Genomic DNA, 16,207 nt, shown 5'->3' on the forward strand with positions numbered 1-16,207 from the left:
CTGGAGCCCCAAAAGCCAATAGGACGGAAGAGGCGACAAGCCGCGGGCACTGGGGAGTCAGGGGCAGAGGCCTGAGGCGGGAAGGGCCCGGAGGGAAGTAAGAACCAGAGGACAGGGTTCTGAGGGAGGACCCCACACTTACCCAGCGTGAATTCCCATTGCTCGTTCCCCAGAGAGCGCTCAGGCACCACCTCCAGGTCCAGCATTGGTTCGGCTCGCCGGGCCGGGGCGGCCTCCCTGCGGCAGCGCAGACGGGACCGGAGCTGAGGACAAAGCAGCAGCTAACCCGTCGTCCCTGCCGTCCCTCGGCGGCCCTGCTCCCCAACTCCTCCCCGGTCGCCGGCGACACCGGCCCAACACCGCACCTCACCTCACCTCACCAGCAGCAGCCGCGGTAGTAGGGGCAGCGGCAACAGCGGCAGCGTCTGCAGTAAAAGTGGCGTGCGGGGCCGTAAAGTGTGGCGAGGGCGGGGTTCCATCGTAGGGGAGGGGCCTAAGGCGGAGTCGCGCACGCGCAAACTTCGGATTAGCGCCTGGGACGGGCTGGAGGCCTGGCAGTACCGTCTGGAAGGGCTGGGATGAGGAGGCCCATATTCCGTGAACCCGCACATCTGCGCGCCGCGCCGCACACGTTTCACACGTCTAAACAAGGATGTGTACGCCACGCAATATATACATGTGACATGGTTATACAATCCCCATCTGCTATCTACACGCGCGTAGGACTCCCATTCAATGAAAGCAAAAAGCGAGTTCCGAGGGTGCACAGTCTGCGGCCCAGCAGGGAGGGAGGATGCGGAGTCGCGGGGCCCTGGGGCCCTCGAGCACCCTCCCACCTCCGGTTGGGGCCGAGACTGCCGCCGGCTGCAGCTGCCTCTAGTTTCCAGGAATGACTCCTTCCCCACCCAGCTGCTCAGGGGCTGAGGTGGAACTCAAAGCAAGTGAGGAATGTACTCAAGTTCCAGTGTAGGGGTGTGTGTGTGTGTGTGTGTGTGTGTGTGTGTGTGTGTGTGTAGCTAGTCCGGCCTTCGGGCTGACCACATCCAGAGGTGAGCAGTTCCTCTCCCAACAGCCCCACTCCCGCCTCCACCCCAGTCCCAGATCCCACCCGGAGGTCGCAGGCTGCAGCTCAGACTTGAGCTAGAGCTAGCTTTGCTGCCAACACTGTGTGGTCTAGACCAAACCTCTGGTGCTCTTTGTGCCTCAGTTTCTCCATCTACAAGTCGAGTGAGAGGCTTCTCAAACCTGTTCATCCTGAGCTATTGGCCCGTGCCCAGAGGCACTCTAAAACTAAACGGCAATCAGGTCTCTTCTGGAGGCAGGCCTTTATGGAAGCAACTCTCACGGACCAATCTGAGTGGAAAGCTTATACAGTACCTCACTTTACAGGTGAAAAAAGGAGGCCCAGAAAAGTTAAAGAGATCTTGTGGTCCTAGGTGGCAGAACCCAAGCTCTTTCTTTTGCATTGTTTTTAATACTAAACTAGAGGCCTGCTGCACAAATTCATGCACCAGTGGGGTCCCTTGGCCTGGTCTGCGGGATCGGGCCAAAACTGGCTCTCCAACATCCCCCAAGGGGTCCCGGATTGCAAGAGGGCACAGGCCAGGACGAGGGACCCCAGTGGTACACAATTGGTGCCAGAGAGGGACAAGGGAGGTTGGCCAGCTGGGGAGGGACTCTGGGAGGGCTCCAGGGTGTGTCTGGCCCACCTGGCCTGTCTGGCTCAGTCTGGATGGGCCTGACCCCAGCAGCAAGCTAACCTACCAGTCAGAGCGTCTGCCCTCTGGTGGTCAGTGCATGCCATAGTGATCTATCGGTTGAGTGGCCTTAGCACAGTGATGGCGAACCTATGACACGCGTGTCAGAGGTGACACACGAACTCATTTTGGGTGACACGCATTGACAGACAAAAAATTGCATAATTCAAATATTTGTCTCTTGCAACGGCCAGAGTTGGGCATCACTCGAGTAATATTATTAATCACGTTACTCATGATCAATAATGCAGTTCTAAAACTGGATGTAAACATGTACATCAGTGTTGTGTAGCAAAGATACATAGTGAAAACATCCAAGATACATTGTTCCAATATTGACATTAATATAAAAAGCTTAAGAATTGCACTATAGCCCTAACTGGTTTGGCTCAGTGGATGGAGCGTCAGCCTGCGGACTGAAGGGTCCTGGGTTCGATTCCGGTCGAGGGCATGTGCCTGGGTTGCGGGCGTATCCCCAGTGGGAGATGTGCAGGAGGCAGCTGATCGGTGTTTCTCTCTCATCGATGTTTCTAACTCTCTATCTCTCTCCCTTCCTCTCTGTAAAAAATCAATAAAATATATTACAAAAAAAAAAGACATATGGACCGAGATGTACGGGATTGTCGACAGAAACAACAGATCATCTTGCATACTGTGTAATGAAACGGTAGTAAACAGAACATGGAATGTAAAGAGACATTTTGAAACTAATCATTGTCAGCTCTTGAAAAAAACTATTGATGAAAGGAAGGAATACATTTCTAGGCAGCTACACCTCTATAAAAGTCAATCAAATTCCATCATTAAATTTGTAAGATGCTCTACAAATTTAACATCAGCAAGTTACTGTATTGCTCATTCCATAGCTCAGCATGGAAAAGCCCTCAGTGATGGAGAATTTATTAAGGAAACATTTCTAAGATGTGCACCAGCACTATTTCACGATATGAAAAATAAAGATGATATTATTAAAAGAATTTCTGAGTTACCACTCAGTAGAAATACTATCAAAGACAGAATAATAGATCTTAACAAAAATGTACATCAATTAAAAAAAAGACTTAAATAGTTGTAAATATTTTTCAATTTCTCTTGATAAAACTACTAATGTCACATCAAATGCTCAGTTGGCCATTATTGCTAGATATTCTGATGGTCTCACAATGAGAGAAGAGTTGAAAAAGTTAGAATCAGTGCCAATAAGTACATCAGGAAACAAAATATGTAAGGCTGTTATAAAAACATTCAGTGACCTAAATATTGATATCTCTAAAATTGTGTCAGTCACGACAGATGGGGCACCAAATATGGTGGGAAAAAAATGTGGGATTCCTGAAATTGTTTATGGAAGCTATTAGACATCCTCAGATTAATGATCAGAAGTGGGTCAACAATTTGATGTTTTTTACAGATCTCTCTGTTCATATGAATGAACTGAACTTAAAATTACAAAGTTTTGGCAAAAGTATTGACGTTATGTTTGGATACATCAAATCTTTTGAAAGTAAACTTAAAATTTTCAAGCGAGATATTGAAACTAAAACTTATAAGTATTTTCCTTGGATAAAAAAGTACTTCGAGAAGGCCACTACAATGAGTGTAATGGAGTCCATACTTATGTACCAGAATATAGTAAACTCGTTATTTGAACAGTTCAGCGAAAGATTCAACCAATTTAGAAGCCTAGAACAGAGCATTAAAATAATTAAGTATCCGGATGTAGTTGTTTACAGTCCTTTGGAATTAAAGGATTTCCAATGGATGCAAATTGACGATTTAGAGATGCAACTTGCAGATTTTCAAGGTAGCATTTGGACTCATGTGTTTGTCGACTTAAGGTCGAAACTTGAAAATCTGGAACGAAATTGTTTGAATAATGAAGAAGAGTGCAACTACGAACAAGAAATTTTGAGTGCTTGGAACAGAGTACCTGACACTTTTAGCGACATAAAAAATCTAGCGATGGCTTTGCTAACAATTTTTTCATCAACATATTTTTGTGAGACTTTGTTCTCAGCATTAAATAATATTAAAACGAACAAAAGAAACCGGCTAACAGATGAAGTTAGTGGCGCTTGCTTAGCCTTGAAGTGCAAGTATGAACCTGCAATCGAAGAATTAGCAAACTTCAGCAAAGTCAAAAAAGTCTCTAATTTCTAGTTTTCGTACCATTTGATTGTTTTTATTATTATTTTTTCCTAAATGTACATTGTTTTTCTGTTTTTGTTCATTTTATACATATTTTTTGGTTGATTTTTCTTTGTTAAATGGCATTTAAATATATAAAATAAATATCAAAAATATAAATCTTTTTTTACTATGGTTGTAAAAAAATTATGAATATTTCTATATGTGACACGGTACCAGAGTTAAGTTAGGGTTTTTCAAAATTTTGACACGCCGAGCTCAAAAGGTTGGCCATCACTGGTCTAGTGTGCTCTCCTTCCCAGGAGCATGCCTACACCTCCCCTCCCTTTCTTCCCCCACAGGCAGGCATCTCCTAAACTCTAAGGGAGCCCAGGAGGCTTGTAACCAGGACAATAATGAACAGTAGCAGTTCATCCCAGAAACGCCCCCTAATCCGTTCCCAAGGCCCCCTTTTCTCTGACTTCTTGGTGAGCCAAAGCAGACTAGCCTAGGCTCATTTCCTCAGCCCTTTCTTGTTTCACTGTCCCCAGCTTTAATAAACGTCCTCTAAAATTCACCTGGACTCACGTTGTGAAATTTTTCCTGCACAAAGTCAAGAACCCACACACTACCAGCTGACCCTAGGCAGACCCGTTCAGTGCCAGGTCCCCTTTCCGGTAATATTGGGAGTATGACAGGGTCAGGGATTAGGGGCACATTACCTTTTACTATGCATGACAAGCATTCAAGATGTGTTTAGAAATACAGTGGGGCCTTGACTTATGAGTTTAATTCGTTCCGTGACGGAGCTCGTAACTCAAATTACTCGTATGTCAAATCAAAAAGTAAACGAGTGAGACACGTGATGCTGGGCTGATGTTGTGGCGTTCACTGTGACGTTCGCTGCACCAACTAGCGGTGGGGTATCTGAAGCTGGCTCGACACCCGAATTTTAGCTCGCAACTCAAAGCAAAAAATTGGCCGTTGGCTCGTATCTTGAAAAACTCGTTAGTCAGGACACTCGTAAGTCAAGGCCCCGCTGTAGTTGGGCAGTTGGCCTAGATGGCATGCTAAGACCTGAAAAAAAAAACTTAGAAGGTTGCCTGGCTGGTGTCGTCCAATGGTTGAGCATAGACCTATGAACCAGGGGGTCATGGTTTAATTCCTGGTCAGGGGTCAGGGCATATGCCTGGTTTGCAGGCTCAATCCCCAGTAGGGGGCATGCAGAAGGCAGCTGATCTGATAATTCTGTCTCATCATTGATGTTTCTCTCTTTCCCTCCCTTTCTCTTCCTTTCTGAAATCAATAAAAATATATATTTTACAAAACAGATATTGAACTGCCTGCTGGTGCACTGATAAGAGTGTATTCAGGAAGTACAGGTATTCATCATGGCAGTCCAAGCCCGCCCCCCCGCCCAAAAAAAAAAAAATCCAGGGACTGGTTCAGGTCAGAGTATAGTTGGTTTAAATATATGAACTAGGAGTTTAGGAGTTTGAATCCCAGTTCTGTCATTTAACAGTTTTGTGCCTTGAGGAAGTTGTTTCACTTCTCTATGCCTTTGTTTCTTTACCTGTGAAATATCTCAAAGATGTGTTAGGAGGACTGCATTTACAGGCAAAATGCTTTGTGTGTAACAAAATTTTTAAAAATCTAATAGTGACAGAATTGATGGAATTCATTGGCAGGATCTACAGATTGGATATATAGGAATTGAGGGGAAAAAGGAGTCAAGAATCAAAACACAAGTTGTTACTCAGATAGGAAAAAGCCTGGGGGAACTGATGTTGCAGTCTGGGAGGATTAGAATACTTCTGTTAAAACTGTCCCTTGTGATAACTTAGAAGGCAGTTTGAAGCCCTCAGTGAAAAGCTTAGAAAATAGAATCTTTTTTTTAAGTATTTTCTTAAAATGTTTTATTGATTTTTTACAGAGAGGAAGGGAGAGAGACAGAGAGTCAGAAACATCGATCAGCTGCCCCCTGCACATGCCCCACCAGGGATGTGCCTGCAACCAAGGTACATGCCCTTGACCAGAATCGAACCTGGGACCCCCCAGTCCACAGGCCAACACTCTATCCACTGAGCCAAACCGGTTTCGGCGAAAATAGAATCTTAGTACCATGGTTACTATTGGTTGCATTTGTCAAGGTTAAAAAAAAAAAAAAAAAAAGCCAGTTTGAAAGCAGAAATAAAAGGTAACTGCATCAGCAAATCAGAGATGGGGTGAAGGGTTATGAAAAACAATGGATTGGATAGCCCCTCCCTATAGGCCTTGCAAAAAAAACTTCCCTCTCTTAGGGCAGAGGGCCCTCAGACAGTTGCTCCAATGACATTGCATATTTGTTAGACCAGTGACTTTATCCTTCCCTTTTTGAATGAAAGTGTTTCCTGCAGTTTTCCTGTCCCTATTTCACCACTGTATACTGGCTGTATAGAGGGCAGATAACCAATATTTTAGAATTTTAGCTCAATGCCTGACTAGCTGGGACTTTGAGGTTGTCTTCCAAGGTAAATGTATTTTCTTGAGGAAAACTTATTTAATAATTGAAAGGGTGGCCTGTGGTGTGCATATTAAAAGTCTTAAAATTTAAAAAAACCAAAAAAACAACAACAACAAACAAAACACAACAGAGTAGTTGATCCCACCCCAGACATCCTAAGGGTAAAAAAAAAAAAAAGTGGCCTGTGATATTCACTACAGCTATTCACAAATATTTTGACTTTTTTGGGCAAAAGGTAGGATTGCAGTTCCCTGTCCAGGTGAAGTTAGCCCTGTAACTTTCTAGTCCAATAGAATGTAAACAGAAGTCATGTGTGTCAATTTCAGGTTTTTTAAAAAAATATATTTTATTGCCAAAACCGGTTTGGCTCAGTGGATAGAGAGTTGGCCTGCAGACTGAAAGGTCCCAGGTTCGATTCTGATCAAGGGCATGTACCTGGGTTGCGGGCACATCCCCAGTGGGAGATGTGCGGGAGGCGGCTGATCAATGTTTCTCTCTCATCGATGTTTCTAACTCTCTATCTCTCTCCCTTCCTCTCTGTAAAAAATCAATAAAATATATTAAAAATATATATATATATTTTGATTTTTTACAGAGACGAAGGGAGAGGGATAGAAACATTGATGAGAAACATTGAAAAAAAAGACCGTACCCTTTTATGTAATGATGTTTACTTTGAATTTATATTAGTTCACACAAACACTCCATCCATGCTTTTGTTCCGGCCCTCCGGTCCAGTTTAAGAACCCATTGTAGCCCTCGAGTCAAAAAGTTTGCCCACCCCTGGCTTAGGTCAACCACTGATGGGTATTTAGCAAGTAAGAGTTAAGTCTTTAAGCCAGTAAAAATTTAGGAGTGTTAAGGCAATACAGCCAGTTTATCATGGTAAGAAAAACTGGGAAAATTGTCCATTACGCCTCCTGTACTTGCTTCTCAGGTCTGAAATGTTTCCAACGCTCACTAAGCTACCCTTAATCTACTGGGTGACCGTATGATCCATGGGACTTTCTGCTAGTTTTTTCTTTGCAATCAAACACCACCACCAGCTTTATATCAAGTACTCATTCCCTCAAACTCAACCCATCAATGGCTTTGAGTTTGCCCTTGGAAAGTCCAGTTTAACATGGCTGGGAAAGTCCACCCAGGACTGCATACGACTCTCACACTGGCCGCTGCAGACCCTTTCAGACTCATCTCACTGCTACAGCCCCTCCATTCCATGTTCTAGTCATACTCAACTGCTTCGTTTCTCAAATTTGCCATGCTTTTGGCCTGGCTTCCTGTAATACTTTTGTCAGCTTATCTTTGCTGGCATAGTGTCTACCATCCTTCAGATTTCAACTTAAATGTCTCAAGAAAGCCTTTTTTGACCACCCAGACCAGGTTAGATGTACCCTGAGGGCAGAGACCAGTCTATTTTGGGTAATGAATATGTATGCCCCCAAATGATCCTAGGGGGTAAAATAATGTTTTAATATTTTTATTGATTTCAAAGAGGAAGATAAAGAAACATCAATGAGAATAATTTTATATATACATATATTTTATTAATTTCAGAGAGGAAGGGAGAGGGATAGATAGAAACATCAATGATGAGAGGGAATCATTGATTGGCTGCCTCCTGCACATCCCTTACTGGGGCTCAAGCCCGAAATCCCGGCATGTGCCCTGACCGGAATTGAACCCAGGACCCTTTAGTCTGCAGGTTGACTCTCTATCTATCCATTGAGCCAAACCGGCTAGGGCTTGTTTTAATCTTAAAAAACAAACCAGCCGAAACCGGTTTGGCTCAGTGGATAGAGCGTCGGCCTGCGGACTGAGGGGTCCCGGGTTCGATTCCAGTCAAGGGCATGTGCCTGGGTTGCGGGCACATCCCCGGTGGGGGATGTGCGGGAGGCAGCTGATCGATGTTTCTTTCTCATTGATGTTTCTGACTTTCTGTCTCTCTCCCTTCCTCTCTGTGAAAAATCAATGAAATATATTTTAAAAAAAACAAAACAAACAAAAAAAACCCCAGTAATAGCCCTGACTGGTGTGTTCAGTGGTTAGAACATAGGCTGGTGCACTAAGGGTTGTAGGTTCAATTCCTGATCAAAGGCACATACCTGGGTTGCAGGTTTGATTCCTAGGGCCTCGTAGAGATGTATGCAGGAGGCAACTAATTGAGGTTTCTCTCTTTTTCTCCTCCTCCTCCTCCTCCCCCTCCCTAAAAAAATCAATGGAAAAAATATCCTTGGGTGAGGATTAACAAAACAAAACCCAGTAATAGTAAGCCTCAGTCTTTAAAATGTATTTTCCCTTTTGATTGTATGATCTATATACTTTGCCCACTTAAAAATCTTAATATTGCCGAAACCGGTTTGGCTCAGTGGATAGAGCGTCGGCCTGCAGACTGAAAGGTCCCAGGTTCGATTCGGGTCAAGGGCATGTACCTGGGTTGCGGGCACATCCCCAGGGGGTGTGCAGGAGGCAGCTGACCGATGTTTCTCTCTCATTGATGTTTCTAACTCTCTATCTCTCTCCCTTCCTCTCTGTAAGAAATCAATAAAATATATTAAAAAAAAAAATCTTAATATTGATGTGAGCCAATATATGTAATTAAAAATTTTCTAGTAGTCTTATTAAAGATAAAATTTAAATATTTTATTTAACTCAATACATCAAATATCAATATAACTCAGTATACAAAAATATTTATATGTAATCAAAATAAAAAAATAGAGCCCTAGCTGGTTTGGCTCAGTGGATAGAGGATCAGTCTGTGGACCAAAGGGTCCCGGATTCGATTCCAGTCAAGGGCATGTACCTTGGTTGCAGGCTCCTCCCTGGCCCGGAGCCCTGGTCAGGGCTCCTGCAGGAGGCAACCAATTGATGTGTTTCTCTCACATCGATGTTCCTCTCCGTCTCTCCTCTCTTCCATTCTCTCTAAAAATCAATGGGAAAATATCCTTAGGTGAGGATTAACAAAAATAAATAAATAAATAAAAAATAGTGAAATTTCCTATATTCCTTTTTGGGGGTAATAGATCTTTGCTATTTGATATTTTACACTAGCAGTGCATCTCAACTCGGACACTAAATTTTCAAAGACTAAAGTGAAATGTAATCCTCCTAAAAAAGTTTTAACAGAAAAACATTTAACACTACTTGAGTTTTAAAATTTAAATATAAAAAATTCAACTAGCCATATTTCAAATGCTCAATAGCCACATGTGGCTAGTACCTACCAAATTGGACATCATAGATTCAGATTATCTTCTCTAATAAAAATTTCTGCCTGGTTGATATGGCTCAGCAGTTGAGTGTCAACTCATGCACCAGGTCACTAGTTGGATTACCAGTCACAGCACATGCCCAGGTTTCAGGCTCCATCCCCAGCAGGAAGCACGCAAGGAGACAGCCAATGGATGTATTTTTCTCTCATCCATGTTTTCTATCTCCCTCACTCTTCCAAATCAATAAAAACATATTAAAAAAAATTTTCCCTCCATTTTATCTACTCATATTTCCCAATGTTTCTGAAACCTGAATAAGGCCAATAAACACCTTAACTCTCAAGTTGCTGAAGTTATTCTAACCAAAAGTTGCCAGCTGACTAATATAGTGACTTAGTTATCTGAGTATCCTATATTTAAACCAAACTGCCAACTTCCACTCATGATGCCATCCTACAACTGTAATTTTCTAGCCTTGAAACATTTTTGAAAGATGTGGGGCAAGAAAGGAAATTGATGCGATCTAGGGGGAATCATGCCTTGAAATCTGCCTGCAAAAGAATGAAATCTTATCTCTAAAGATGTTTGGGAGATCAAAACATCAATGTTGTCTTGCATATACACATAGATGTGGCAGTATGGCTGTGGTGGTTTTAAAAATGCATCCACAAACTCTTTGACATGCCTTTCTTCTGAGATGAAGCTTACTACTCCTCCCATTGAGTGTGGGCCTGACCCAGTGACTCACTTCTAACATACAGACTATGGCAACACAAAGAATAGGTTATTAAAGATTGGCTTTCATCATGGGCATGCACTTTTTCTTGGGTCACTAGCTCTGGAGAAGCCAGCTGCTAAGCTGTGAACTGCCCTATGGAGACACCCATGTGGAGGAGGTCTCCATCCCAACACCTAGCTAGGAATCAAGGGCTTTTTCATCCAATGGTCTGTGAGAAGCTGAGGCCAGTCAATGACCATATGAGTGGGCTTGGAAGGGAATTCTTTAGCCATAGCCAAGTTTTAAGATGACTAAGTACAGACTGACAATTTGACTCTAACCTCAAGAGAGACCTCTGACCAGACCACTGAACTTAAGCTTCTTCAATTTCTGACCCACAGAATCTGTAAAATGATGTTTCTTGTTTTATGCTAAGTTTTGGGGCAATGTGTTATGCAGAAATGGAAAATTCATACAATGGCTTATGGTTTGAAAAAGCTCATTGACAAATGAAGCATAATCATGTTAAGACAGTTCTCTTCCCAAGCGGCCCCAAATGAGCATATCTTGAATACCTGATGTAACAACTTTTGAAATTAACCCTCAGAGTATGGATCTTATTCTTTGAAATGTTGCTTAATGGTTCCAATTCAGCATTTAAAAGTATCTGTCATTTACAGTTAAGTCTGGTGGTGAATAAGTAAATATTTTCATATGGACCAAGCTTAAGGATTGCTTCTAAAATGAAAGGCTTAATTTTCAGGGACTAGCTTGAAAGATTGTACTAATTTGGATATGTAATTTTTAATATTCTTCCTCCCCTCCAAAATGACATCACTACTTTATAGTCATATCTCATTGGATGGGTAAATTAAGCCAGACTTTTGAAAACCACAATATACATTAGGAAATTAGTATTCTTTGTGATATTTACATTAAATGTTTTCTTTGAAATTAGGTTGGAGAAATACCACTAGATGCCACTGTTGTCATTTTTTTAAGGTTATAAAACAGGATGAAAGAACAGTTCAGAGTAACAAAATCAATTTTTGTGTCATAATGAACACTAGAAGAGAAACTGTTGGATTATGTCCAATAAAGACCCAAGACCTTGTTTTCACTACACAGAACTTTATTGTGAAAGTAAATTAAACATACAAACACACAGTATGGCTAATAGTGGCAAAAGCAATCTGGTAGGTTAAGGCAAGTTTTAATGGAGATGAATTTAAAAAAGATGATGCAATGGTGTAACTTTGTTTAAATATAGGTTTTGAAAAAATATCAGATTGCATCAATAACTTAATAAAAGTAGTTTTCAAAGCTTGCACTATTGGAGAAAAGGGGCTCATGATCTTAATGCCAGCATTAAGACAGACGAAAGCAGCACAATGCTAAATGACAGGAAAAATTCAGTATTTACAGAACAATGGCAACATGAACACTTAATAGATTTGATCATAGTTACTGGTGGACTAAAAGCAATAGAGAAAAATGTACCATCATCATCATGGTTACTAAAAAAAAATTTAAGTGCAGAAGTCAAAAACCAAGGAGCTCTGTGATAAAGTAACCTTAAAACACCACTGTAAGGACCACTTAAAAGGCGATTCCCTCAGGGGAAATTAGGGCACTGAGTGTGTAAACATGTGAGCTGTATAACACCAAATAACAACCAAATTCATTCATAGTACTTAGTTACACAAGATCAGCATGGTCTTTTATGATGTATTATTGTTTATAACAATTTAAACACACTCCTTACCATGCATGACTTCAAATATATAACAAACATTTTTATTCTGAGATACTGGATATGTTTATGAATTATAAGACCTATGTACAATGAAAGTCATACCTCCCCCATCAATCAAGTATATATGTGTTTTAAATGCAATGACCTTATTCGGAATTCAGTTCATTTTCTGAACCGACCATGTCAGTTTTTTTCAAATTCTTTAAAATAATGCCATTCTATCATGATAAAATACATTTTTGCAAAAAAATTCAGAAATGTAGTAACATTTAATGAATGTGACCATGAAAAATATTTGTAAGGAGGTGCCAAATGACTTAGCACTTTTTTCCAGTCTTGTATTAAAAACAAAACAAAAAAACAAAAACAAGTTGCATTCAATTTGACAGTGAGCCTATTTAAGAAATATTCCCATACTAATTCATCTCAAAAGGTTCTATTAATAGTCCTTTTGGAAAATACCATATATATATAACCTGTGAATTTTTCCCCCATAATAATTAATGGAAGAAAATGTATCCTCTGCACAGATGAACATTTTCTCTCTAACACTAATCTTTTATCACCCAGCATTGTTTTTACAAAAGCATGCATTATAAAATACACATAAAAGCAGCTATCTTAAACATGATTTTAATACAATATTACCTTTGTAGCTGATTCATCACTGTCTCCAGTTTAATATGCTGTTACATACATGAAGAAGCTCCAGTATCCCTTTTCTGATTGACTTAAAAAAAAAAGAAAATCCCTGAATAAAACAGAAGCCAGCCTGCGACTTCTTTAGGTATTTCAGTAGAATATTATCATTAAGGAGAATATCTCCACACAAACTCATGATTATAGAACAGAATCTAAAATAGATCTGGGGAAGATTAGAGTCAATGCCAATTAAAAATTTTTATATTTAAGAAGGAAAGAAAAGGAGCTGATTATCAACATTTAAAAGGATACTGCAACTTTAACTGTAAACTTTGTTAGAAGGCTGTGGCAGACAGCTCTATGCTACTAGGGTTTTAGCTTGTAAATAATGCAAACACATCAGCAGTTTTAAAATGCCATAGACAATAAAAACACAAAAGAAAATGGGGGAAACAAAACAAAAAAACAAGAATGCCTAGCTAAAATGCAGCTGTATAACCAACATGTCTAAAATCACACAAAAAAGGGGAAAAAAATTAGAGTAACTGATTAGGGATAAAACCCTCTGATAAAAATTTAAATTTATTGACTTGTTTTTAAATGACATGAACTCTTAAATTAAAATGGAGGACAAATAAGAGCTTTACAAGTAGATAGTTTCAACTCACTAAAATAATGCCAACAAGGTAAGTTTGCATAGAAAAAATGTAAATTCATTACTGGCTACATGCATACAAAATTAGAAATGCAGGTATTATAATCATAGTGCAAAACCATGGCAGTTTGTGATGTCTTGTTACTGCCTAAGGTTGAGATAGGCTGTATGTAGTACCTCCAGTTATCACAGTTTCTGGTCTTTTAATCAATTATTTTTGTCGACTAGAAACAATGTACGTGGAAAGATTTGGGGAGCACATCTGCTGTGCTACTAATTAACGAAGTTTGAAGTCATCACCACCTAAAGTGGAACCAGGACTAGGGTCTTGTTGTCTTCTTGCCTGCAATGACAAAAATCATAGTTTGGGGTCAAAATATGTTTGAAAATCCAAGTGCTAGATAAATAAGACAGTAGCACATAAGAAAAGTTTGCAACTAAAATGTTTTCAGCCAATATCTCTCCACATCTAAGAGGAAAAAGAACAATTTAAATTATGTATGAAATATTTGGCTAAAGTTTCCTTAAAAACCAAGAATAAAAATCTCGTTATATTTAAAAGAACATTATTGAAATACTAGAGGCCTGGTGCACGAAATTCGTGCATGGGTAGGGTCCCTAGGCCTGGCCTGCGATCAGGGCCAATTGGGGCCTTCCGGCTGCCAGCTGGGGCACTCCTTCCCTGGCTGCAGGCTGAGGCCTTCCTCTTTTCCACGCCGCCCCCTGATGGTCAGCACACATCATAGTGAGCAATCGAACTCCTGGTCTCCTGGTCGAACTCCCAAGGGGACACTTTGCATATTAGCCTTTTATATATATAGATGTACCATGTATAAAAAAACAACAAATCTACATTTACTGTTTTTGGACTAAAGGGTTTAACTTATAACATAGTTGCTATCATTTACCCATTTTACAGATAAAGAAAAATGGTTGAGCCGGAGCCGGTTTGGCTCAGTGGATGGACCGTCGGCCTGCAGACTGAAGGGTCCCAGGTTCGATTCCGGTCAAGGGCATGTACCTGGGTTGCGGGCATGTCCCCAGTGGGAGATGTGCAGGAGGCAGCTGATCGATGTTTCTCTCTCATCGATGTTTCTAACTCTCTATCTCTCTCCCTTCCTCTCTGTAGAAAATCAATAAAATATATTTAAAAACAAAAACAAAAAACGCATTCGTAATCATTAAAAAAAAAAAAAAAAAAAGAAAAATGGTTGAAAATGTAATAAATTTGCCGAAACCGGTTTGGCTCAGTGGATAGAGCGTCGGCCTGGGGACTAAAGGGTCCCGGGTTCGATTCCGGTCAAGGGCATGTACCTGGGTTGCGGTCACATCCCCAGTGGGAGATGTGCAGGAGGCAGCTGATCGATGTTTCTCTCTCATCGATGTTTCTAACTCTCTATCTCTCTCCCTTCCTCTCTGTGAAGAATCAATAAAATATATTAAAAAAAAAAAAAAATTTTAAAAAAAAAAAAAAAGAAAATGTAATAAATTTAATCTCTTACTGAATTCCTTCTCTGCCACCTGAACTTGAACTAAAAATCTCCACCTCAAGAAATAAAATCCAGAATTACTATGGATAAAATATTGTCTTTCAAAAGCAAAAATAGAAATGTAAAATTAGAGTTCTTGGTGCACTTGTATACCCAGAAATATCTTTACAACAACATTTAACAACTAAGATGCTTGACAATTATAAACACTGAGGATTTTAAGTTTTACTTTATAATAAAGATTTCCTAGTTAAACTATTTATGGCAAGTTATAGAGAACATCTAACAACTAACATACTGTGTATGACATTCTGATAATATAACCTAGCGCCCCTTTGGTCCACACGCAATATTTCAGTCTATTTTAGGAATTCCACTGCACGCTTCCTCATAAGCTTTCTTTAGTGACTACTAATGTCAGTCAAACATAAACATCAGTTGGTATACAGAACTTGACGCCTTCAACAACAGTTTTCCTATGTTAGATAAGGGCAACTCACTTTACCAATTGTATAAGCAAAAAACCTCGAGGTCACCCATAATATCTCTCTCTCTGACAACCAACAGCAAATTATGACAGCTCCACCTTTAAGTATATACTTACACAAAATCTACACCAATAAAAGAGAAATATGTAAGTTGACCGTCCCTTGGTGATGTCCACCAGCCAATCAGGCGTGAGTATGCAAATCAACCCGACAAAGCTGGCAGGCGGCTGGGTGTGGTGCGGAAAAGCCTGTGCTCCGGCCAGAGCGAAGGTGGTGCTGGCAGTCGGGAAGGATCTATTCTTTTTTTTTTCTTTTTTTAAAATATATTTTATTGATTTTTTAGAGGAAGGGAGAGTGATAGAGTTAGAAACATCGATCAGCTGCCTCCTGCACACCTCCTACTGGGGATGTGCCCGTAACCAAGGTACATGCCCTTGACCGGAATCGAACCTGGGACCTTTCAGTCCGCAGGCCGATGCTCCATCCACTGAGCCAAACCGGTTAGGGCAGGAAGGTCTATTCTTGCACGAATCTTTCTGACTATCTTTACCATTCTTACCCTAGTCCAAGTGACCATCTTTTTCAATCTGGATCTTGTTTTTAACCCCCTATGTTACATACCAACAACTGGGATTAACTGCAATTATCCATGCAATCTTTAGCTAAACGGAATCATGTATCAATATCTCAACTAAATCTCCACTGTCTGTCAGTTTTTAGAAACAAATTTAACCAAAAGTCAAAATATTTCAATTCTTAATATCAAAAACAGTGATTAGAGCATTCTTGACATTCAAAGAATCATCTCAACAAGTCACATTTGTACTGTAAGATCAAGTTTAGTCAGAAGTTCCAG

General features: G+C 40.6%; 2 protein-coding genes across 10 annotated transcripts in view; both read right to left on the reverse strand.

The window, feature by feature from the left end:
* Positions 1-626, reverse strand: part of CUNH16orf70 (chromosome unknown C16orf70 homolog) — a 29,364-nt gene extending 28,738 nt beyond the window's left edge. For 2 of the 3 annotated variants that reach the window (XM_036345857.1, XM_036345856.1), the window contains exon 1: positions 143-364. In XM_036345857.1, coding sequence (XP_036201750.1) covers positions 143-206 — 64 coding nt within the window. In that variant the 5' untranslated portion in view covers positions 207-364. The other variant, XM_036345855.1, reaches the window with a different exon arrangement.
* Positions 627-11,434: 10,808 nt separating this feature from the next.
* The window catches only part of CBFB (core-binding factor subunit beta), a 56,473-nt gene continuing 51,700 nt past the window's right edge, over positions 11,435-16,207 (reverse strand). For all 7 annotated transcript variants that reach the window (XM_036345559.1, XM_036345556.1, XM_036345558.1 and 4 more), the window contains one exon: positions 11,435-13,716. In XM_036345559.1, coding sequence (XP_036201452.1) covers positions 13,694-13,716 — 23 coding nt within the window. In that variant the 3' untranslated portion in view covers positions 11,435-13,693. The remainder of the gene's footprint in view (positions 13,717-16,207) is intronic.

Source organism: Myotis myotis, unplaced genomic scaffold (assembly GCF_014108235.1).
Source record: "Myotis myotis isolate mMyoMyo1 unplaced genomic scaffold, mMyoMyo1.p scaffold_m19_p_19, whole genome shotgun sequence".
NCBI lineage: Eukaryota > Metazoa > Chordata > Mammalia > Chiroptera > Vespertilionidae > Myotis > Myotis myotis.